Here is a 25,732-nt window from a genome sequence, read left to right as displayed (position 1 = left end):
AGCACACCTGTTTGTTGTATAGTTGAGCCTTTGGTAAATTGCAACACAGAGAAGTGATTTCTATAACCTCTAGCAGGAGATGGTGACCCTTTTCCTTCTTGCTGTTAGTTTGGGCCCCCAGCACTGATCCCTGGCAGCCCTTCCTCCAGTGAGAGCAATCCTGGCAGGGTGGGCACAGAAAGTGGCACCGTTTGCAGTGTTGTCCTCATTTACCAAACACCACTTGGCCAGTGTTTACAGGAGGTTCTGCTCTTGGCATCTCCAAGATGATATTTTGTTTTTCGTAGTACTTAAGTACCTTCTCTGTATGGAGCTCTGTCTGAATGCAGGGAGATGAGCAGAGCAGTGAGAAGACACACACTCTTTCCCCTGGGAGCCTTCATGGATGCACTTAAAATGTCGAACATTCAGGAACATTTATTCCTTGTCTCTCATTTGCATCCCTTCCTTCGTATTCCCGTGTCATGTTGCTTGAACTTGTATTCAGTAATGCATTTCTTTTTGTTTTGTATCACAGTTGTTTCTGGGTCTGTCTCTCTCATTATACTGTGATTTCCTTCAGGTTGGAGCTGGGTCTTCCTTGCATCTGTACCTTCAGCCTGAATCCAGGTGTCTGGAAAACGGTTGGTGCTTCACAAATTTGTGTTGAGTAAGATAAGATTTGACAGTGTCTCAGATGCTATGCATCATGTCCCTCTGGCTTAGAGTGTTTGGATTTTCTTAATGTCCAAAGCTCAGTCCTTGGAACAGGAATGACTTATTTTGTATCTCTCCAACGAGGTATTGCACTTATGTGTGAGAAACGCATCAATGAACCAGGAATACGCTTATAAAGCATGCAGATGCATCTGCAGTGGCTGTCAGTTCAGCAGAACAAATTAATTAGTTGAAATAATCCTTTGTGGCACCAAAGGAAAACCAGCCTCTCCCTAGTAAATATGGTTTGCTGCTTATAGAATAATAATCCTGAGTGCAGTGGAGCTAGAGCCCCCACTTCTGCCACCTGGAGCAGTGGTCTTGCATGGTGATGCCTCATCAGTTCCCTTACCCTTCCCTCCTGCTCTATTTTCTCTTCTCCCCTGTCCTTGCCTCTGTAACAGGATGCTGTGTGCTATTCTCTTCCCGTCCTCTTTTTTCTTCCCTGACAGTCCTTGGCTTCATGATGTAGTATTTTGCTCTTTTACATTACAACTGTATATCCATTGGGATTTTTAAATAAAGGAAAGCATAAAGAAACAGAAATGGTCTCCTACACAGATAAACCTTCTCGATGGTTTGAGAAAGTAATATATTCACGTGGTTCAAAATTAAAAAAACAAACACTATTTATGATATTAAAGTTTCCTTCCTCTGCCTATCTACTCGCTATGCTTTTATCTCCAGTGATAGTTATAGTTAGCATTTTAGTATGTGGTTTACCATAAAAATGTCTAAAATATGATGTACACCGGCATATGAGTTAAAATGGATGTATGTGTATCTTTTCTATTTACATGGAAGAGTCCCCCACAAAATTGCTCTGAACCTAACTTTTACTATTTAATGTGTCTTAGAGATCTCACGATAGGCACCCCCCTCAGTCTATCTAATTCTTTGTAACTGCTGCATAGTATTCTGTTGTGTGGATGGTCTACCTTACTGTGCCAGATCCTTGTTAATGTGCATTAAGACTTTCTCCTGAACTTTTACTGTTTCAATAATACAAGTATGCCTCTCCTTTTATACATATCTTTGAACACTTCTGCAAAGGATGTGTACATTTTACATATCGATGTTTATTGCTCTCCAAAAACTAAATTAGTTTTTATTAACTTAGACACTCCACCAAAGTGCTGGGATGTACCTGATTCTCTATCAAACTTTTCTAGTTTCTCTCACTGTGATAGAAGAAAAATTTTATCTCATTGTTTTGATTTATATTTCTTTGACTATGTGTGAAGATGATGACTATTTTTAATTTACAGGCAGTCTGTAGTTTACCTGCCAACTTCCTCCTCCTATCCTTGGCCTTTTTCTGTTTGGTGGTTGTGTTTTCCTTGTTGGTTTATATAAGGTCTTTAGCTACCTACTCAGGCCTTCCCTGAGACTCCATCTAAAATAGGAACTGAGCCAATGAGCCTCACAACAGTGTGTTTAATCCTCTGCATAGGATTACGGGCGGATATTTTTCTCACTTATTCATGGGCTTCCTTTTTTCTAGAATATAAACTCTTAAGGAGCAAGGATCTCATCTATCTTGTTCATTATCGTTTCCCCGTCATGTAGATCCAAGCCTGCCTCATAATAAGCACTCAGATATTGTTGAATGACTGAATAAAAGAATAATTGAATTAGCCTATGTATGTCATAAACATTTTTTTAAGTTTTTTTTCCCCCAATTGAAGCTTTGAATTTTCATGCAGCCAAATTTATTAATCCTTTTCCTTTATGATTTCTGGACCTTCCTCATTCCAAGTTTATCAATAAACTTACCCATGCCTCCTTTGGAAACTTCTATGGTTCCATCTTTTAGATTCAAATCCTAGGGCTCTATAAAATTTATTTTGATATAAAAATAAAGGATCTTGTCCTAATTTTTCTCACAATAGTTGGCTAGTCTATCATCATTCACTGAACTATCTCTCCTGCAAGGGTTTAGCACAACAACTTATGGTAAACTGTGTTTCCATGTAGTAAGTCTTTTCCTGGATTCAATCAAATTGTTTTAATTACTGTAGTTTCATGATATGTTTTAATATTTGGGGAAGCTGGTTTTCCCTCATTTCTTTTCTTTTTTTTAGGATTTTTTTATTGCTATGATTGCAAATTTAATTTTTCCAGATAAATTTCAGGATCATTTTTGCCAAGGCTGAAAAAAACTATCTTAAAAATTAGTTTAAAGAAATATGTAGTAATATGCATATATAAAATATATGTTTTATAGGTTTTTTTTTTAACATTTTTATTGGAGTATAATTGCTTTACAATGGTGTGTTAGTTTCTGCTTTATAACAAAGTGAATCAGTTATACATATACATATATCCCCATATCTCTTCCCTCTTGTGTCTCCCTCCCTCCCACCCTCCCTATCCCACCCTTCTAGCTGGTCACAAAGCACCGAGCTGATCTCCCTGTGCTATGCGACTGCTTCCCACTAGCTATCTATTTTACATTTGGTAGTCTATATATGTCCATATATACACTACTACTCTCTCACTTTGTCACAGCTTACCCTTCCCCCTCCCCGTATCCTCAAGTCCATTCTCTAGTAGGTCTGTGTCTTTATTCCTGTCTTGCCCCTAGGTTCTTCATGACCAATTTTTTTTTTTTTTTTTTTTTTTTTTTAGATTCCATATATATGTGTTAGCATACGGTATTTGTTTCTCTCTTTCTGACTTACTTCACTCTGTATGACAGACTCTAGGTCCATCCACCTCACTACAAATAACTCAATTTCGTTTCTTTTTGTGGCCGAGTAATATTCCATTGTATATATGTGCCACATCTTCTTTATCCATTCATCTGTCGATGGACACTTAGGTTGCTTCCATGTCCTGGCTACTGTAAATAGAGTTGCAATGAACACTGCGGTACATGACTCTTTTTGAATTATGGTTTTCTCAGGGTAAATGCCCAGTAGTGGGATTGCTGGGTCGTATGGTAGTTCTATTTTTAGTTTTTTAAGGAGCCTCCATACTGTTCTCCATAGTGGCTGTATCAATTTACATTCCCACCAACAGTGCAACAGGGTTCCCTTTTCTCCACACCCTCTCCAGCATTTATTGTTTGTAGATTTTTTGATGATGGCCATTCTGACCAGTGTGAGATGATACTGCATTGTAGTTTTGATTTGCATTTCTCTAATGATTAATGATGTTGAGCATTCTTTCATGTGTTTGTTGGCAATCTGTATATCTTCTTTGGAGAAATGTCTATTTAGGTCTTCTGCCCATTTTTGGATTGGGTTGTTTGTTTTTTTGATATTGAGCTGCATGAGCTGCTTGTATATTTTGAAGATTAATCCTTTGTCAGTTGCTTCGTTTGCAAATATTTTCTCCCATTCTGAGGATTGTCTTTTTGTCTTTTTTATGGTTTCCTTTGCTGTGCAAAAGCTTTGAAGTTTCATTAGGTCCCATTTGTTTATTTTTGTTTTTATTTCCATTTCTCCAGGAGGTGGGTCAAAAAGGATCTTGCTGTGATTTATGTCATAGAGTGTTCTGCCTGTGTTTTCCTCTAAGAGTTTGATAGTGTTTGGCCTTACATTTAGGTCTTTAATCCATTTTGAGTTTATTTTTGTGTATGGTGTTACGGAGTGTTCTAAAATCATTCTTTTACATGTAGCCGTCCAGTTTTCCCATCACCACTTACTGAAGAGGCTGTCTTTTCTCCATTGTATATTCTTGCCTCCTTTATCAAAGATAAGGTGACCATATGTGCGTGAGTTTATCTCTGGGCTTTCTATCCTGTTCCATTGATCTATATTTCTGTTTTTGTGCCAGTACCATACTGTCTTGATTACTGTAGCTTTGTAGTATGGACTGAAGTCCGGGAGCCTGATTCCTCCAGCTCCATTTTTCTTTCTCAAGATTGCTTTGGCTATTCGGGGTCTTTTGTGTTTCCATACAAATTGTGAAATTTTTTGTTCTAGTTCTGTGAAAAATGCCAGTGGTAGTTTGATAGGGATTGCATTGAATCTGTAGATTGCTTTGGGTAGTATAGTCATTTTCACAATGTTGATTCTTCCAATCCAAGAACATGGTATATCTCTCCATCTATTTGTATCATCTTTAATTTCTTTCATCAGTGTCGTATAGTTTTCTGCATACAGGTCTTTTGTCTCCTTAGGTAGGTTTATTCCTAGGTATTTTATTCTTTTTGTTGCAGTGGTAACAAAATCTTTTGTCTCGTATCTAGAACTGATGAGTTTAGTTTGTTCAGGGTTCATATTATCAACTTAGAATGGGTTGGATATTAGAAGTTGCTCCTTGGAGAAATGGGTTAATACATGTGGGAAGAATTAGCATCCTTTGACAAGAGGGATTTAGGTTTTGTTTTTTTTTTTCTTTTTAAAAACAGCTTTATTGAAGTATAATTGATTACAAAGAACTATACATATTAAATGTATATAATTTGAAGAGTTTGTACATATGCATACTCCCATGATACCATCACCACAATTAAGGTAAAAGACATATTCAACACCTCCCAGAGTTTCCTTGTGTCCCTTTGTTTTTGTGATAACAACATTTAACATGAGATCTATCCTCTTAAATTTTGAAGTGCACAATACTATATTGTTAACTATAGCCACACAGCAGATCTCTATAACTTATTAATGTTGTACAGCAAATCTCTATATCTTATTAATATAGCATAACTGAAACTTTATACCCACTGAATAACAACTCCCCATATCCCCCACCCCCTAGCTCATGACAACCACTATTTCTCTTAGCAAATGTCCTCAAGGTTCATCCACATTGTTGCATATTGCAGGGTTTCCTTCTTTTAAAGCCTGAATAATATTCCATCCTATGTACATACTACCTTTTAAAAATTAATTCATCTACTGATGAACACTCAGGTTTTTTCTATATCTTGGCTACTATGAATAGTGCTACAAAGAACATGCGACTGGAGATATCTCTTTGATATCCTGAATTCAGTTCTTTTGGATACATACCCAGAAGTGGGATTGCTGGATAATATGGTAGTTCTATTTTTGATTTTTAAAGGAACCTCCATACCGTTTGCCATTCCCCAACCAACAATGAACAAGGGTTCCTGTTTCTCCACAACATTGTCAACCCTTACCCTTTATTTGCTAGCCTAACAGATGTGAGGTGATATCTCATTGTAGTTTTGATTTGTATTTCCCTGATAATTAATGATATTGAGCATCTTTTCATATACCTGTTGGCCATTTGCATGTCTTCGTTGGATAAATGTCCATTTAAGTCCTTTGCCCATTTAAAAAACTGGGTTATTTATTTTTGGCTATTGATTTGTAGGAGTTCCTTATTTATTTTGAAAATTAACCCCTTATCAAACATGGTTTACAAATATTTTCTCCCATTCTGTAGCTTGGCTTTCCATTCTGTTGATTGTTTCCTTTGCTGTATGGAAACTTTTTAGTTTGATGTAATCCTACTTGTTTATTTTAGCTTTTGTTGCCTGTGCTTTGGTGTCACATCCAAGAAATCATTTCCAAGACCAATGTCAAATAGGTTTTCTGTTACGCTTTCTTCTAGGAGTTTTACAGTTACACGTTTTATGTTTAGGTCTTTAATCCATTTTGCATTGATTTTTGTGTATGGTTTAAGGTAGGGGTCCAATCTGATTCTTTTGTATGTGGATATCCAGTTTTCCTAACACCAGTTGTTGAAGAGACAACATTTCCCCATTGTGTGTTCTTGGCACCCCTGTCAAAGATTAGTAACAGTATATGCATGAGTTTATTTCTGGGCTCTGTATTCTGTTCCATTAGTCTCTATGTCTGTCTTTATGCCAGTACATTACTAATGTAATTACTGTAGTTTTGCAAAATATTTTGAAATCAAGAAGTGTGGTGCTTCCAGCTTTGTTTTTCTTCCTCATGATCACTTTGACTATCCTGGGTCTTCTGTGATTCCAGATGAATTTAGGATTGTTTTTTCTATTTCTGTAAAATATGCCACTGGAATTTTGGTGGGTATAGCATTGAATCTATAGGTTGTTTTGGGTAGTGTGGACATTTTAATATTAATTCTTCCAATCTACGAACACAGGCTATCTTTCCTTTTATTTGTTTCTTCTTCAGTTCTTTCATCCATGTTTTGTAGTTTTCAGTGTACAAGTATTTTACCTGCTGGTACTCAGCATGCAGTCTGCAGTCGCTGTTTGGGAGGCTCCCTGCTCTGCGAGGTAACGGTCCACGCTCAAACTCCATGAGGTCCTGATGGCCCCTTAAATGAGTTATTCATACACTATCTGAGAAAGCTCCTATTCACATCTCCCAATATCTTTAAAAGGCTTGAGTGCACACATGGGGGATGTCCCAGACACGGCTTGTGATGGCAGGCTGCCTACGGGCACCTCGCTTGGAGCACAGGTGGTGCCCGTGCTCTCAAAGGCCGCGGCCTTCGGGCTGCCATCTTGGGAACGCCCGCCCTCCCGGGATTTAGGTTTGAACTTAGGTTAGATAGGATCTACTAGAACTTTTGAGTGTAAATGGGCCCTATAGTTCTAGATATGGCTGTTTATTAACTACTGACAAGTTATCCTTAATCTTAACTGCCTATTTGGGATGCTTTTACAGAAGATTAGATAACAAAAAAAGTCTAAGCTCTAGTCTTTATTTTGCTACTTAGGAGCCACTTAGCATTTGATAAAATACTTAAACTGAGTCTCTGATCCTTTGTTTCCTCATCTATGAAACAAGCATAATAATGCTCATCCATTCATTCATCAAATAACACTTTATTTACCTGCCTACCTTTGAGAATTGTTGTGAGGATCAAGTAACAGAATTCTGGTGTAATTTTTGTTTGAAAATGTTAAGGTCTTCTGGTTAAACACTGCACTTCCAAAATATTTCATTTGCTTATCTCCAGTCCCTCTTTCACCGAATCCCACTAAAAACACAATACATGAAATGTTTTTTAAAAAAGCACAATAAGCCAGTATGTAGAACAAAAGAACAGGCCAGGAGGCTGGAGCAAAAAAACAAAAGAACAAAAAAACAACAGGATATCAGCACAAGTTCAAGCTGGAAAGTAGAGCAGGAAAAGGCAGAACTCATTTTCAAGAAGTGGTAACACTGAAGTTGAAGCAGTCCCGATACAAGTGTGGAATTGGAGGCACCTGGTATCTCTGAGGGCTAGGGTTGAAAAAAGGATGACTTGGAAATCTAACTCAGGAATGGTAAGACCCCTAGGACCCTTCCCCCACCTCACTGAAAGTTAAAAAAAAAAAAAAGTTGTAAGGATGAGGAATAAGGATGGTGGTGTACCAGGAAGGGAAGTTGGAATTGGGATGGAGGTAGTAATAGAGATATAAATCTTCTCCATGGTAGGAAGCCAAAAAAATTACTATTTTTTTAAAAAAATTAAGAAATAGAAGAATATTCATGTTTTGAAGAGGTTAATTGACAGATGAAACCACTCACAAAAATTGAACGTGATTGTGTGGGTGAGGAGGAGGACTGGAGCGTCTTTTATTTTAATATAAGCCTAGTATAAGTAGTACTGTTGCTTGGTAGACTTTTAAACTATGTTCATATAGCGACAAAAATTAAAATGAAAGACTTTATGCCATTGTAGAGAATGAGTCTCTAGCACAAGGCTTGGCATCTCGGTATTTAATAAGTACTTGTGAAGTGGCTGAATGAATATTATTCAGTTACTTAGAAAAGTCTCCAATTTTACCCTTGTCATTGGTGCTAGGTGGAAATTAGAATTAAATAATGTGCTTTAGGGATTAATGAGTAGCATATTTGGATTATCACAGTATAAGAAACCAGTCTTTTTATTCTGGAGGCTATAGAATGTTGGAAGGCCTTTGAATATAGTTAAAAGAATAAAATGTCAATCTGAACTTTGAATTTATTTTATACTTTTCATCATGGAAGTTTGGGGGTTAAAAAAATACATGTGTTGGTATGTGTTTATCAAGAGGTGACAATATTTTCTCTCTCAGAAAACCTCTTTGACTTAGGCACTAACTTATGACATGGGCCTGATAACTTCCCTCTGCCTTTTTCTGTCTTTGACATGAGGTTATAACTTGGTCTGCCTCAAGATGTACGCAGTTGAGTATTGAGATTCTCTGGCACCTAGTTCTTTGGTTTAATACTGTAAACACAGTAACTGAGTGTGGAAGTTGTTGCCTCTTCCAAGAAGATAATTAGAATGTCAGAAGCTAGAGATTTAGTTTTAGTAACATGATCTCCTATTTGAAGCAAAGTATCCTCTCCAGGGTGTCCAAAGTTCTGCTAGTATATGAAGTAACCAGCCAATGATAGGTGAGTATTATTCTCCAAAATGGAAAGTGTTTTTGGAATTGCTCTACAGAATCAAGTCCAATATGTATTTGTAAGTAGCCATGAATTTGTTGGGAAAAAGAAGCTAGAGAAATTACCAAGAAATAGTATTGTATAACATTCGTTAAGGAACTAATTTGTTTTTCTTTGTAAGACACAGGTGAGTTTGGCTCACATTGTGTTTTCCTCTGTGTTATGTTGTACTGAATGGTCTCATATCTTGAACATGCACATTGGCTTTTTAATCTCACGATTTTACACTCACAGAGTTATTATTTGACTAAGGCACAATTATTTTTGCTACCCGGTTATGTAAGAAAATAATTTCACATGGAACTGGTACTTAAGTAAAAGTTTCAAAAATGAAATATTGTACCAGCTAAGGTCAAATATTTAATTGATTTGGGTGTCTTCTGTACAACCATGTTAACTGAAAACCATATTTTAAAATTTCATTGTTCCTAGAGTGAATTACTGGAATTTAAACAAGAGCAACAGGAGGAAGAAAGAGCCAGAATCCACCAGGCTGAACACAGGAGGTATAAATGGCAATAAAATAAGCATCCTTGGTTAAAACACTACCTATAAAGTTTTTTCAATGTTTTGGGGAAACACTAAAGTAATATTGAATACAGTTTTGGAATCTATATTACCTTTTAATCTTTATATTATTGGGGTGTGGTATGTGTGAGGATGCCAGCTGCTATGCGTGCACACACACACATACACATACAATATCCAATTTTTCTGAACTGGTGGTATAAATTGACACTAGAAAGTGGAATCAGCTCTCAAGCTATATGTTTATTTAGGTCATACTTAATTTTCCCCCCATGGAACAAAGCATATTAATCCTTTGATATGATGCTTTACCATTTGTAGACTACTTTAGAATGATTGAACTAGTATAGATGGTAAGATACTCACACTTGAATATAAAAGCTCAGACAAGAACTACCATTAAAGTTGTTTTATGTTGACTAACATATTAGGGAAAAAATCTTAAAATAGAACCAGTAAGTAATTTTTAATAGTGGAAATAGCCTCTGTCTTATTTCTAATGTCAGGCAGTAAGAGTACCCAGAATATCATGTCGATGTTGGACCAGTGTTAATAACTACCATAGATATCATTATTCTAGATTTTCCTAGGGAGCAGTTGTGTTATTTGAGTTTACTGCAGTGTGATTGTCTCAGGAGGAGAATTTAATGTAAAGGCTTTCATGATTTAAAGGAGCAAATTCTTTTGAAACTGACTGGCTTCATTTATGTGTTTAACCTTCCCACTATCACTAAAGTGTATTTTAAAATTGTGGTGGTTTCATTTTGTAAATGAGACTTTAAAAAGTGTTAATGGAAGCTCCCAATTCTGCTGCAGCTGCCAACTGTGGATGTGTACTCATATTATTTTGACTGGATTATTCTGCTTCCATAGCCCAGTCAGAACAGTTTTAAAATATCAAATGTGAAATTATGTGTTCTTCTCTGGTTATAAGGAAACATAAAAACTCTGATACACTGGCTATTTTGTTGGGTAAAGGGGAACCGTGACTGCTACCTATTTTATAATAAAGTAGGTCATGAATTAGTTTAGTCTTCTACTTTTTTCTTCTCTTTAAAAGTCTTCCTATTAAAAAACCTGATATTTCCTCTGTGTTATGTTGTACTGAATGGTCTCATATCTTGAACATGCACATTGGCTTTTTAATCTCACGATTTTACACTCACAGAGTGTATACACTCAGAGTGTATAACACATTTCTATAACACTGGTTAGTAGTAGCCAGTTATTTCTCTGAATTTCTGAGAGTTGGATTATAAAGCTTTAAGCATTTTAGAGATAGTGGTATGTCACATTAATAGGTCCCATTGCTAAGAAATTAATCTTCAATGGGCACCCAATAAAAATGCGTTATTTGATTAGAGGTGGAAAAGATTACTTTTTTGTTACAGGAACCTTGACCCTTATTCTTTATTTCCTTATTGCTGAATACCTAAATATTGGTGGCACTATTTATTTCCTACACCTCCTATTCTTTCTATTGATTCTAGTTAAATGTAGATCCAAATTTAATCCAATAGGAAATCTCTCTGGATAATAAACTCAGTAATCAGTTTTGAAACAACTGATCAAGTCTTTAAACATATTTTATGCTATCAGTTTTTGATAAAAGCTTATGTTTGTATTGTCCTTTGGAGTTTATAGTGAGCTTTTCTATGTTATCATATGAAAATACTCGTTCAGTTGTCTCTTAATGAATAAAATAGCTGTGTCCATTCCTGCTGAGGGCAACAATACAAACTATGTAGTTTGAGCATACGGGACATAAGTTAGGTTTTCTCCAGGGACATAATTTTATTGGAGACAAAAAGACAATGTGTTTCCTACTGTTTGGAAGTTCACATAGCAGAAAGTGCAGCCCTGACTTTTATAATAGAAAGCCTGTAGATTCCTAATAAGCTTTACAATGAATCCCATAATGATTGAACCTGATTGCACCTGAACCTGACCCAGTGTAACTTTTTGAGTAAGAGAAGAAAGTTGAAGCTCCAGTGGGAAAAGACAGAGCACTGGGGTCAAGGACTTGAAAGGATCTGGGCCACAAGCTGGAAATTGGAATGAACTGAACTGATTTATTGAAACTTGAACCATCCTTGAACAATAGTTTTTATCCAAGTTAATCCTTAGAAGAAAATTCAGAGCACCAGCTTGACAGCAATGAAGTGTATGTATTTTCTAACACTAGTAAACAAAAATATAAACTGGTACGTTTTTCCCCTATTTGAATTTGTTACTGAGTCCAAGCTCATACTTCTCGTCCCATGACAGGCCAATAAATCAGAGACGAGGTGCTGGGGCAAGGAATAGCGACTTTATTTGGAAACCGGCAAACTGAGAAGATGGTGGAATTGTGTCCCAGAGAATCATCTTGCCTGAGTTAGAATTCAGGCTTCTTTTATACTAAAAGGGGAGGGAGTAGAGTTAAACATTTCCTGGTTCTGTTAGCCTCCAGAGGGGATGTGTTAATTTCTTCCTTCCTGCAGTCATTCACAGGTGGGCCTGGTCAGCATGTTTCCTGTGAGCTAAACAAAGGTATTTTACCTCATTATCTGAGAGGAAGGGTTCTCAAAAATGGGCCATTCTGTATAATTTAAGCTTATAGGCAACATCCCTTTAGTGATTAACTTGTAGTAGAATACAAAAGATTCTTCCCTATTACAAATTCTTGATAGAAATTGAAAAAGGTAATCTGTTTACCATCCATGATCTCTAGTTGACCCACTCTGCTGTCCTCTTAGTAACATGCTTAAAAGTGAATCACATCACCTTGTGTGCATCACAAGTCATCCACCTTCAAAGTGTTTGAGTGAACTGAGTGCAGTGGACAATGAACTACATTCACTACCATGGGTAATTTCACAATGCAGCTGCAGTCACAGAAGCAGGCTGAGGTGCGGACCATGCACCTGGACAATTCATTCATTCACCTCTTACATATCAGGGCACACCCTGTGAAGGCTTTGTTCTAGGCACTGGGAATAGGCATAAACAAGGCAGAGAAGGTCCCTGACTGCATGGAATTTACAATCTGGAGGAAAGAAACAGAAGTCAACAATTTAACGGCAAGATTATTTCAGACAGTGATACACACCAGGAGGACCACGTCACAGAGTGATGTTAAGGGAGAGATTGGAGACGATAGTTCCTCAATGAAGAGGTAACATCCAAAAACAAGAGCCGGTCACATAGAGATGGGGGTGCAAAACATACAATGGAATGTCCCCTCTTATCAAGCATAGGAACAAAAGCAAAGGCCCTAAATCAGGAATGAGCTTGGTCTTTTTGAGTCCCAAATGATTTGATTATAGATGGTGAGGAAGAGAATAATACAATATGAGGTAAGAAAGGTAGGCAGGAAATAGAAGATTCTGTAAGCCAATGATTTTATTCTAAGACTACTAGGAGTCATGGGAGGGTTTTAAACAAAATTCCCGAAGGCATGATCCCTTTTATAATTTAGTAAGGTGGTTGTATGGAGAACAGATTGCAGAGGGCAGGAGTGGAAGCAGAAGCAAGATGAGAGAGGACAGGGATTTGGACTAGAATGGTGGTCATCAAAAGAAATGGGTGATTCAGGATGTGTTTAGTGGGTGGAGCCAACAAGAATTCTAGTGGATTGGAGGTGGGGTAGGATGGGGGATATTGAGGGAAAGCCCATCTTTGTTACTGACAGAAAGACTGGATAAAAACAGCCCCAGGCATATGGACCATCCAGAATACCATTGGGTGTGTAGTTTTAGAGGGATCAAGGTCAGTTCTGTCTTCCTTAATATTCAAGTCTCCAGCTCAAGTATCTTACTTCGATCTGCATGCTGAGAGGTCTAGAAAAGGTGACTTAAACATTCAGTTCTGCAGTGAACCAGTCTGACCAGAATATGGCACCTGGGTAGATTTTATGGTGAGAGATAAAAAAAAAGCCTTCTAATAACTAAGATGTGACCACTGCCAGACGCGGCTTGGAGTTGAGGAGAAAACAGCAACCCCATAAGCCAGAGACTAACCTGGGTCAACATGCAGTTGGCATTTTAGCTGGCACACTGAGCAAGACCGCTAGGCAAACCCCCAGCCTCTGACTTTGCCACTCAGCAGTCATTATCCTCAAAGTTCCCAAATCTCCCACAGTCGCTGACTTACAGCCACCCACCATAACCACATTCGCTAAACTTCATGACTAAAAAGGAGGCTAACTTGACTGGGTCCTGCCTATTTTCCCTTCCACAAGCATGGATTGAGTGGGTGCTGTGCTCCAGGCACTCTTGTTTCTGCTGAGAAGCTTATGGTCTTCATGACACTGTTCCTCAATAATCCGTTCACATCACAGGGTACCTGTTACAATGCTATTTCTCCAGCCACCACATCCCTGACTCTACTCAGCCATACATGGGCAACTCAGAGCATGGTGTGGCCTTTTTCTTTTTTAAATTCAAAAATTGTAAGATGTAACACACAGAAAGTCCATGAAATGAATATTTAGGATGATTAATTATAAAATGGACATCCAGGTAACCAGCTCCAGGAATAGAATATAACCATCATCCTACAGGTAACCTTATCCTGACCCTTATGATAATCACTTCTTGCCTTTCTTTATCGTTTTACCTCCTATGTGTTAAACTTAATTTCTGAAATTGGTTGCTGCAAGTATGACCGAATATCAGGGGAAAATGTACCCCTCCCTTCTTTTGAAAGCTTGGGCTTCCTTCTTCTGATATTTCCCTTTTCCCACACTCTCTTCCTATTTTCCTTCTACTTTTCACTAATGGGATTTACCTTAGCAAGACTGGCAATGGGGTACAGGATATATGGGAGGGGACACCTGTCTTGTAAAAAGAGCACCACAGAGCTATGTTTGGTTTCTCTTTATGTTTTAGTTCTTGCTGACGCTTCCATCTTTCCTCAGCTTCTGGGGTTCACTCCTGGCATGGCCCTGAGGGGTATGGATGCTTGGGTGACCAAGGCTCTTGTAGAACTGGTAGAGGTGGGTAAGTGAAACTCTGAAGTTAAGAATTTATGCCCCTTTTGGCCTGAGCCAAGACTGGCACCAGCTCCACCAGAGGACTGTTCCCAGTGTGTCATATGGTTAACGTGAAAAGAAGTGTCTGTAGATTTCTTCTGAGCTGAATGGGGGCAGCAGTCCCCACAGTCCGTTCAGACAGCACATTAGGTTCTCAGAAATCTCTCAGCCCTGCAGCAAGCTTTCCACTTACACACATTTTTCATTGTTTTAAAGGGTAAATAATGCTTTTCTGGACCGACTCCAAGGTGAAAGTCAACCAGGTGGCCTCCAGCACTTTGGAGGCAATTGGAATATGAATAGTGGTAACAGCTGGGTGAGTTTTTTTTTTTCTCTAAAAAAATTTCTTTCAAAGTTGAAGAATGAAAACAATGAGAGTTTTAAAAATATGTTGTGGCCTTCTCCCCAGATACTTTTTTTTTTTTGGCGTGCTATTCAGCTGTGTGATGGACAGTCAGCCAGGGTGATTACTGTAAATTCCACAATAGCTTCTGAGAGATGGAGAAGGTCCTGATTTCAGCTCCAGTCAATGCCAATCACAATAAAAAATGACACCTGCCCTTTGTTTGCTGTGTGATTGCCTGGACTGCAAGGCTTTTTAAAAAATCACCCTTTGCCCAGACCTAAAACAAAATCAAATGAACATTTTTTTTCAGGAAGATTTTCAGCGAAATATGGTTATAAAAATAGTAAGCATTCTCTTGTAATATATTCTTACAGTGAAACTAGCAGGTCAAAGAAACCAGCATTTAATTTTTCACTACAAAATGATTTTTAAAAACCCCTACAGCAAAATGCACTTTTTGAAAATGAAATGTTCTTACAGATTTCCGTGAAGAAAACCTTGCAACTGTGTTGTAATATGTGTGTAATGTGTTTTGTGTGCACAATATATTATTGAAACAGCACCAAAGCTTTGGAATGTATGGAATTGTGGGGTTTGCAATGTGTACAGAATCAAAACTAACTACAGTGGGTTTTACAATTTAATTGAAGCCCAAGTGCATATGTACCTACTCAAAAAAAAAAAAAAAAGAACAGATAGAGACCTTTAAACTGGTAAAATACAACAAAGTAATCAAATGCTTGCTGACCTGGAAACTCTAGAGGAAATCACCCCTTAACAAATACTTGATGGACAAAAGATCATTTTTGAGAATACAATCTGTTAAAAATCTTATATGCATGTTTCCTTGGAATGCATCTAGTGGTTAAAATTTATGGATAGATTTCAAAAATGTATATATATATTGAAGATAATTAAGTGTAGGCAAATTTGTAGAGAATGCACAGTGGATGTGTCTATTTATAATGTGTGCTCATGTGTATCACTATGGCATTCAGAATAGGGACAATGTACAAGAGAGAAAAAAGAATCAAAACACAGTATCTTTGCATCTTGTGTGAAATTGACAAATTACTGACATAAGAATACGTGAGTAGGAGTCATGTGGAAAATAGGGCATAGTGAATTTAAGACTATCCAAGTTTACAGAATTTATAAGTTGTGAAATGTGATTGAAACTCAGATTTTGGACAGGACTTGGAAACTTGCTGTACATTTTCTCCTCTACTTAATAATCCCCCCCCCACCACCAATTTAGAAGGTACATATACACAGAAAAATACCTGGGATTGAAGGGAAGATGATGGGAGAGAGTAAATGAATACTGCATGGGCTGCTGTTAGGAGAATGAGGATATGGGAGTCTGGCTCACCACTGACTATTGGTAGGTCTTAGGTAAGTGAGCCGTGAATCTCCACTTAGGTTCCTCACAGATAAAAAGAGCGGAACATTGCTTTCTCATGATGTGATGTGAGTGAGGATGACTGAAGATTCCTTAGTAAGACAGGCATATCCAAGTCCAAAGTGGATATTGGCTTTTCCCTTGCGTGAAAGAAGCAGTGACACAAAGGTGAGAACTTTCTCAGTCTCCCATCTCCACCTCACTTACCTACACACATCTCTTCCTCTATGTCTGCTTTTCCTTATGGACCAGATTCTATCTCCTCCTCCTACTGGGGGACTTTGTTCTAACAACGTTCTTCTCTCTCTCCTGAACTGTCAGCTGTCATCTTGACTAGAAAATTCCCATCAGCAGAAAACTTAAATAAATATACATTATATATTGAAGCCCCTTTCCCTCTTGCTACTGTCCTGTTTCTTTGTTCCCCTTTAGAGAAAAACTTTGAGGTATCTGTCCTGTCTCCAATTTCTTTCCTCCCTTTTCTCTTAAGCCCAGTCTAATCGGAATTTAGACCATAACTGTCTAACCACAATGTTCTTCTCATGGTTACTGACATTGTCTACATTACAAATCAAATGGTTATTTCTCAATTTTCATCTTTTGACCAATCAGCATCATTTGTCATGGTGAATCACTGCCTCCTCTTTGAACCTCTTTCTTTTCTTGGCTTCTGGGACACTGTACTCTCCTGGGTTTCCACCTATTTCAGTGGCCACTCCTTTCTATTCTCCTTTGCTGAATCCCCTGTATCTTTCTGTCCTCTTAACACTGGAATGCCTCAGGGATCCACCTTGGACCATCTTCTTTACATTTATTTAATACCTTCGTGGCCTCATTCATTCTCATGAAATTAAATACCAATATGCTCTGTACTCCCAAATTTCAATTTCCAGCCTAGACCTCTTCCTCTAGACTTGCAGATCCATTTGTCTACCCAACATCCCTACTTGCATGTCTAATAGACAGTTCAACCTTAACATGTCTAAAACTTCACCTTTGATCCTCTTTACCCCAATGCTCTATCTTCACTTTTTCCTGTTTGCATAACAGTACAACCCATTTCTCACATCCTCACAGCTGACCCATCAGCGAATCTTCTTGACTCTTCCTTCAAAATAGATCCCAACCTCTATCACTGCTCATCTCAATTCTTGAAATAGTCTCCTCGATGGTTTCCTTGCTTCCACACTTACCCACCTAGAGTCTGTTCTCAATATGAGACTGAAAAATAAGTCAGATCCTGTCACTCCTCTGCTCAAAGCCCTCCAATGGCTCTGACAACTCTCCAAATGTTTGGAGTAAAAGCCAAAGTCCTTAGAGTAAAAGCCAAAGGATTTGTATTTACTAATCCTTACAGGGGCTCCATGATCTACACCCCACTCTACTCCTCTGGCACTCTCCTCCTACTGCCCTTCTTCCTCATTCCTCCCAGCCATGCCAGCTTTCTGGCTGTTCTTTGAAAACTTAAGAACTGGCTGCTCCCTCTATACTCTTCTCCAAAGTATCCAAATGATTTGTTCTCTTTCAAGTATTTTCTTGAGTTCCAAGAATTCTTTGGCCATTCATTTAATGCTGCCACCTGTGCCCTTACCCCAGGCTCTTGTCATTCTCTTTGCAGTCTCCATTTCTTTATTCAATAGCACTCTGCAACTTCTAACATCATTTTCTTAGATGTTTTGTTGACTAATTACTCTTATTCTCTCCCTGTGGTAATTTATGTTCCATCTTCCATCAGAGCAGGGCCCTTTGACTGTTTTGTTCACTGATATATCCCAAGCATAACACAGTGACTGGAACTTACCACAAGCACAGGGAAACATGTGGTTGTGGCTGAGGTCACCAAAATGACAGAGATTTAGAACCAAATGATTTGACATACTAAAATGATTAGGTACTGAATTTAAAATAACTATGTATAAAACATTTGATGGAATAAATATTGGATTTGAAACGATGAGCAAAAACAAGAGATAAAGACAACCAGGAAGATTTCAAAGAGAGCAAAACAGAACTTCTAGGAATAAAAAAATATAATCTTTGAAATTAAAGCACCCAATGAATTTATAACAAAAAGAATACAAATTAAGAACTAAACCAAAATATCATTTTTCATCTATTATTTGGCAAAGCACAAGAGACTGACAACATACTCTGTTGGCAAGACTGGGGAAACAGTTTCTTTCACACTTTGTCGGTGGGAATTCAAAATGATTTAAACCATATCTAAATTAGTTACTGTCTTCCCATAAAATAAAAATCAGGCCTACACATATTACAGAAAAGTTTTACTAAATGTTCAAGAAACAGATTATTCCAAATGTCTAGAATGTTTTCCAGATAAATGAAAAGGAGGGAGTATTCTTCCAAAGGATTAAGCAGGTGAATGTAACTGTGAATCAAAATCAAAGACTATATAGAAAATAAATTATAGGCCAGTCTCATTCATAAATATAGATTAAAAAAATCACAACAAAATTTTGACAGATTCAATAATGAATTTCTTTAAAAAAGCATAGTATATCCTTATCAAATTATATTCACCCCAGAAGTACAAGCTTGGCTTATCACAAATAAAAAAAAACCCAGAAAAATCTCCGAGATAATTTACCTCATAAATTATAGGAGAAACACCATATGATCATCTCAATAGATACAGAGAAAGCATTTGATAAGTTTCAATACTGATTTGCAGTAAAAACTTCTAGCAAACTAGGAATAGAAAAGAAATTTCTTTAGCTAATACAGGGTTCAAAGTTCTATAATAAAAACACATCAAAAGCTTTTCTTTTGAATCAGATATAAGCATTGAAAAGGAAAAAATTTATAAATCACAGATGATACAATTATCTACCTAGAAAATCCAAAAGAATTTATATTAAAATTATTAGAATAAACAAGGGCCTAGCCATGTTGGTAGATATAGAATCAATATATAAGAACTAACTTTGTCTCTACACGTGGAGAATCAACAAAAGAACCTAATAAAAAGGTAAAACCAAAGATGTATATTACCTTTGAAATACCTATAAAATTTTATAGAAAGACATTAAGGAGTAAATAAATAAATGGTGTTTTACCTCGTTAATGGATACGAATGAGCTCTCAAATAATCTGTTGATTTAGTTAAATTCTAATCAGAGCAAAGAACAAAGAATAGCCAGTTCACTCCTAAAAATATAGAAGTACATATGGGACTTAATAAAATATTTAATATGGTATAGAATTGGCACAGGCAGACCCAACTATTTCTAGAATTTTGTTGTATGACAAAAGGCAGAGCCCATCATCAGGGGAAAATGGACTCTTCAACAAATGCTGTTGGGACAATTGAGTACCCACATGAAATCATAAAAAAAATCAATTCCAGGTAGAGTAAAGCTTATAAATAGAAAGGAAGACTTTTTAAATTCTAGAAGAAAATAGACTATTTACAAAATTGAGCTAGGGAGGATTTCATAAGACCCAAGGTATAAACTAAAAAGAAATGATAAATATACATTAAAATAAAACATCTGTTCATCAAAGGATACCATACAAAAATAAGAAAAGTTATAAACTAAACTTTTATTGTGGATATGTTTTATAAATAACAAGTGGACAAGAGGTTAGTATACAGAATATATTTAGAATGTGGCATTTGTTTAGAAGTTGGTAGATAACAATTGAGCTCCTACAAGGAATGAGAGAGGAGAGCTCACAGATGGGGCTTGGAGGATATGTTGGAATCAGTAAAAAGCCAAAGACAGAGAAAGAAAGGAGGAAGGCAGAAAATATGATAAAACTATGATGAAAGCCAAAGAAAGAAAAACTTGTTTCTTGAAACATCATATAGACACTTAAGTAGTAGGCCTTTGATCAGCATATTTTGGGTAGAAAAATTAGACCGATCTTTATTTTTAAAGATTTTTCTAATTTAAATCACATTCTTCTTAGGTTACTTAATACATATTTGTTCTTTGATTATTTATTTATAATTTTTATTTTTTAGAGATTTTATTGGAGTATAGTTGATTTACAACGTTGTGTTAGTTTCAGATGTACGGCAAAATGATTCAGTTATACCTATACATGTATTCATCCTTTTTTTTTTTTTAAATGGGAATTATTTATTTATTTATTTATTTATGGCTGTGTTGGGTCTTCATTTCTGTGCGAGGGCTTTCTCTCGTTGCGGCAAGTGGGGGCCACTCTTCATTGCGGTGCGCGGGCCTCTCACTATCGCGGCCTCTCTTGTTGTGGAGCACAGACTCCAGACGCGCAGGCTCAGTAATTGTGGCTCACGGGCCTAGTTGCTCCGCGGCATGTGGGATCTTCCCAGACCCGGGCTCGAACCCGTGTCCCCTGCATTGGCAGGCAGATTCTCAACCACTGCGCCACCAGGGAAGGCCCCACGTATTCATTCTTATTCAGATTCTTTTCTCATATAGATTATCACAGAATATTGAGTAGAGTTCCCTGTGTTATACAGTAGGTCCTTGTTGGTTATCTATCTTATATATAGTAGTGTGTGTTAATCCCATGCTCCTGATTTATCCCTTCCCCTCCCTCTGGTAACCATAAATTTGTTTTAGATATCTGTAAGTCAGCTTCTGTCTTGTAAGTAAGTTCATTTGTATCATTTTTAAAAAATTAGATTCCATATATGAGTGATATCATATGATATTTGTCTTTGACTTACTTCACTTAGAATGATAATCTCTAGGTCCATCCATGTTGCTGCAAATGGCATTATTTCATTCTTTTTTTATGGCTGAGTAATATATATTGTATATATGTACCACATCTTCTTTATCCATTCCTCTGTTGATGGACATTTAGGTTGCTTCCATGTCTTGGCTATTGTAAATAGTGCTGCAGTGAACAATGGGGTGCATGTATCTTTTCAAATTATAGTTTTCTCCAGATATATGCCCAGGAGTGGGATTGCTGGATCATATGTAATTCTATTTTTAGTTAAGGACGCTCTATACTGTTCTCCATAGTACCATATTCTTTGATAATTTAAAATTGCTTTTATATTAAAAATTTTTTTTGGTCTTCTAGAGTCCTTTATTACTTTTCATGATGCATCTAGGGTAGGATGTTTAAAGAATCACTTCAAACGATCCTTTCTCTGATACCAGTAGGTGAGACCCTTTGAGATGCTGTGGCAACGCTGAATCCAGTGTCTTCAAAGGCAGTTAAGCATTTGCCATGACCCATGAGGCAACCTGAAATTTTAGTTTCCCAGAATGTTAGAGCACCAATAGTCTGAATCCCAGGTGTACCTTGGCCCAGCAGTCTGGGAGGCTTGATGGAGATGTCATGACTGTTTGCACATAATGGGGGGAGGGGACTCATTTAAGTCTATCTCCTTTCCTCAACGTCCCCTTAGAAGTCACCTTCCTGCTGTATAATACAGTGCACCTCTACTCCATACAGTTCCATTTAAATTGCTCTGCTCCATACTATATTTGCCCTGTCCTTGCTGTAACTATGGAGGTGGGTGACAATATTTGTGAACACTATTAGTTGTGACCCGTGTTAGCCTATCTCTCAGAACACAGCTGACGAGCTGTCATTCAATAAACCATTACATTGTTGACAGAGACCATTTTGTGACTCAAAATGGAACTTGAAAATTAAATCATTTCACTGGGACTTGAAATCATTGAAAAAATAGTCAGGTAGAGTGATTTTTGGAGGAACTTCATTTTGGATTTACAAAGGCTTTGAATTTTGTTGCTGGTACTAATTTTTGTTTTCTTTTTCTTCCAGGATATATGAGAAATATTTGCTTACATCTGGCCTTTGTCAACTGACCTTGAAAAACCACACGAGATGTTTTTCCTTCTTGCAGCTTTGTTCAGCCTCACTGTTTTTACCTTGACTTCAACTGCCCATCCACTCAGCTGAGCAGCTGGGGATGACTGGTTTCTCCCTGTCATTATTTATGCATGTTTGTAGGAGCTGATTACTGAACTCATATTTAATCTCTACTGCCAGTGAAATGCTACATTATTTTTCTAATTGGTTTCACCTCTTATTGGAAGTATAATTATAGACGTGTTAGTAAGATAGAAAAGGAGGGAATCATTTGATGCTTTCAGGTTAGTGAGAGCTGTGGGTGCTGCATGCTTGTCTCTCTAAACAGCTAATTCTTATCTAATTCTCAGATCAGGTTTGGGGAAGCTTTGGCACCTTTAGATTTGAATCCCTACTTTCTTAATTCAGGGCACAAATGTGAGCCAAAGAAAAAAATAAATCTTTTATATGCTTTTAAACAAATTTATAAATAAAATTTGAACTGCTTCTGTATAAATGGCTTGTGTTTGTTTTCTAATGAAAAGCTCTTGAGGGGTCTCATTTTTATATTCTCCTTTACAGTCCATAGAGATCAAATGTAGTACTATAATCACTATTGGATTTGGCTTTGGTCTTGACTTACTTACTAATACTGTTCCTCTGGTTTTTCAGAGTGGGACAGTTCATTTCCTGAAAGGCCATGAAAAAAATCAGCTAGACACAGATACCATGTGTGGTTTGTAGGTATTTTGGAAACTTGTCTTTGATCATGCAATCTGTTTCCTATTACTAATTCAGTAGGCTTTCCTGTTCTACTTTTATGACCTTGAACCAGTTTATAGACACTAGTGTGAGAATATTGGTTTTCCACACTGTATGGTCTGGCCACCCCCCATCCCCCCATGTTATGTAGGCGAAGCACTGTAGCATTGCATTTAGTCTTAGAAGGAAGGTTGGAAGAGTAGATAATTTTTGCAGCTGGACACGAGTAGACAACACTTTGCAGCATTTAAGAGATCTTCTGTGTTACCAACTGCTCTGTTGAAAGTAACTTTCTAAACCTATATTTAGGGAAACACTGGGATTTCAGGTTCTTGGGCCGAGATTGGGGGAGCTCACGGAAGTGGGGTGAGGGTGTGGTACAGAAAGAGCTGCACTGGGTGGTGGTGGCTGACAGCAGATGGTGCTCAGCTCGTTTCTTTGGAGTAAATAATGCAGACACTCTTGGTTTCCCTCACTTCTGCCAGCTGAACCTACGTTAGTGCGGTTGACAGTAATATAAAATGTTTGGTCCATCTGAAATCTTTGTCACTGCCTAATATGGGGAAAATGAAATCCCTAAGCCTGGATTGGAAACACCGCCAAACTGATTGTAAGTGTGTGAATGTCACAGGCATTTTACTGCTGTGGCATGCAGCCATTTCAGTCCTACACCTGCCAGCCTGGCTACCCCACAGTCCACGGTCATGTTCTGGTTTTTGTGTCTACGCTTGGCATTCCTCACTTGCTGCTATTTTCCAGTGTGTAACCAGGAGTCAATATAGGGGAAAGAGATGCTTTCTTACTTTGGGGACTCTTAGGAAAGTTGGTGTCAATTTCTCTTCTACTGCCTGCCATATCCTGCATTCCCAAAGACTTTGTTCAGGTGTCTGGTCTCATAAAAAAAATCATTGTGCAGGTATGGAAAATCGTGACTTTATGGCCAAAATTATCTCCACTACATATGGGATGGTAAACATCTTCCTTGAACAATTCTCTATGTAGGTAGAAGTAACCAGAAAAGAAGCAAGAGTTGCTGTGTAAGGGAGTCTACCATTTTGCTTTTCATATTTAATATGCTCTTGATTGGAATACAGTTTGACTTTTGGGTAACCCTGGATAGGAATCCCAAAGTTCCAATCACCTTTTCTATGCTTTTAAAGTACATTTTCTGAAAAAGAGAATAAAAATGAGACAAACTGTTACAAAAGTAGTAAGTTTTTGTTACAGACACTTTAGACATACAGATGAGTAATAAAAAGGAAAAAAATTGGTGATTTTTTTTTTCAGGTTCTGTTTGTTGATCTTCACACCTTAGTATTTTGGTATGCATCCTTCCAGATATTTTTATCTGTATGTGTATCAAAATCCCTGCAATAAAATCCTTACAGATACTTGTCTAATGATTGGATGAGGACAAATATCTTGAATTAGAACTGGTGGTTTTAAGGGAATCCACATTTATAGGGGTTTTAATATATGTAGTTAAATTACTTTTCCAAAAGTTGACATCAGTATTTACTGCCACCAGAAGTATGCTCTATACCCTCCCTCATCCTATTACTATTTTTTAAAAATCTTTGCTTATAGATGTAGAGAATGGACTTGAGGACACGGGGAGGGGGAAGGGTAAGCTGGGACGAAGTGAGAGAGTGGCATGGACTTATATATACTACCAAATGTAAAATAGATAGCTAGTGGGAAGCAGCCGCATAGCACAGGGAGATCAGCTAAGTGCTTTGTGACCACCTAGAGGGGTGGGATAGGGACGGTGGGAGGAAGATGCAAGAGGGAGGAGATACATATACATATGTTTATGTATAGCTGATTCACTCTGTTATAAAGCAGAAACTAACAAACCATTGTAAAGCAATTATACTCCAATAAAGATGTAAAAAAAAAAATCTTCCGTTATATGTTGAGTGAAAAATGTCATTTGGAGAGCTTAATCCCTCTTTTCTTTTTCCTTAGGTCTACTGGTCATTTTTTATCTTCTTTTGTGTGCATGCATGCATGTGTGTGTGTGTGTGTGTGTGTGTGTATAGTTGACTTGTAAAAGATTTCTCTGTTGAGATATTACGTTGTAAATATTCTAATTTTTATAAATCTTTTAATTTAGTATTTAATTTAGTATTGAGTTTTAAATATTTGTGTATGGGGATGTATCAATCTTTTTCCTTTGTGGTTTCTTCTTGGTGTTATGTTGATAGATTTTAAAATGTGCAGCAAGGCAGCAACCCACCCAATGAGAAAATGAAGGACTTCTCCTGGGTGTAGTTATGGGTGATATGGGGCAGAAGATCTTACTCCGTTCATAGCATAGACCTGAGCTCACAGGTTTGTTTTATGTATTTTTACACGGGAGAAGTATTTCCTGTGGTCCCTAAACAGTTTGTTTAGGTTGAAAAAAATTAGATTCCTTCCATAGATTGATTTTGTTAAACATTATAAAAATTCTCTAAGCTGATTTTTAACTTGAAGATTTGTCTTTTAGAAAGTATCTTTAGGAAATTACATTATAGTTATAGTAAACATAGAAATATTTCCCTCCAAAATAAAGCACTTGGCATTTATAAAAATGAAAACTTCAAGTTAAAATTCAAAGTTTTGATAACTCTAGCTAAAAATTTGTAATTGATTTTAGGAAACATAAATCATAGAGACAGTGCCTGCAGGCTGAATTTTAACTTGCAGAATATGAAACAGATGGGCTGCGATTAGCTGGACCTTCTCCTATGAAAGGGCGTGTTTGGAGCTGTGGCTGCCAGAGGAGGTAACAGACATTGTGTTAGAACTATTAATAGGTAGAAGAAAATAGTAAGAAGGCTGTGGGCTTTTTGTTTTTAATTCTATGAACCAATGTACAT

General features: G+C 37.2%; 1 protein-coding gene across 3 annotated transcripts in view; it reads left to right on the top strand.

Annotated features, from left to right (window-relative positions):
- Nucleotides 1-22,623, top strand: part of EPSTI1 (epithelial stromal interaction 1) — a 106,446-nt gene extending 83,823 nt beyond the window's left edge. For all 3 annotated transcript variants that reach the window (XM_061170585.1, XM_061170586.1, XM_061170584.1), the window contains 3 exons: nucleotides 9,465-9,538; nucleotides 14,791-14,890; nucleotides 22,080-22,623. In XM_061170585.1, the coding sequence (XP_061026568.1) occupies nucleotides 9,465-9,538; nucleotides 14,791-14,890; nucleotides 22,080-22,088 (183 nt within the window). In that variant the 3' untranslated portion in view covers nucleotides 22,089-22,623. The remainder of the gene's footprint in view (nucleotides 1-9,464; nucleotides 9,539-14,790; nucleotides 14,891-22,079) is intronic.
- Nucleotides 22,624-25,732: the final 3,109 nt, after the last annotated feature.

Source organism: Eubalaena glacialis, chromosome 16 (genome assembly GCF_028564815.1).
Source record: "Eubalaena glacialis isolate mEubGla1 chromosome 16, mEubGla1.1.hap2.+ XY, whole genome shotgun sequence".
Classification (NCBI taxonomy): Eukaryota; Metazoa; Chordata; class Mammalia; order Artiodactyla; family Balaenidae; genus Eubalaena; species Eubalaena glacialis.
This window is presented reverse-complemented; position numbering and strand designations above follow the sequence as displayed.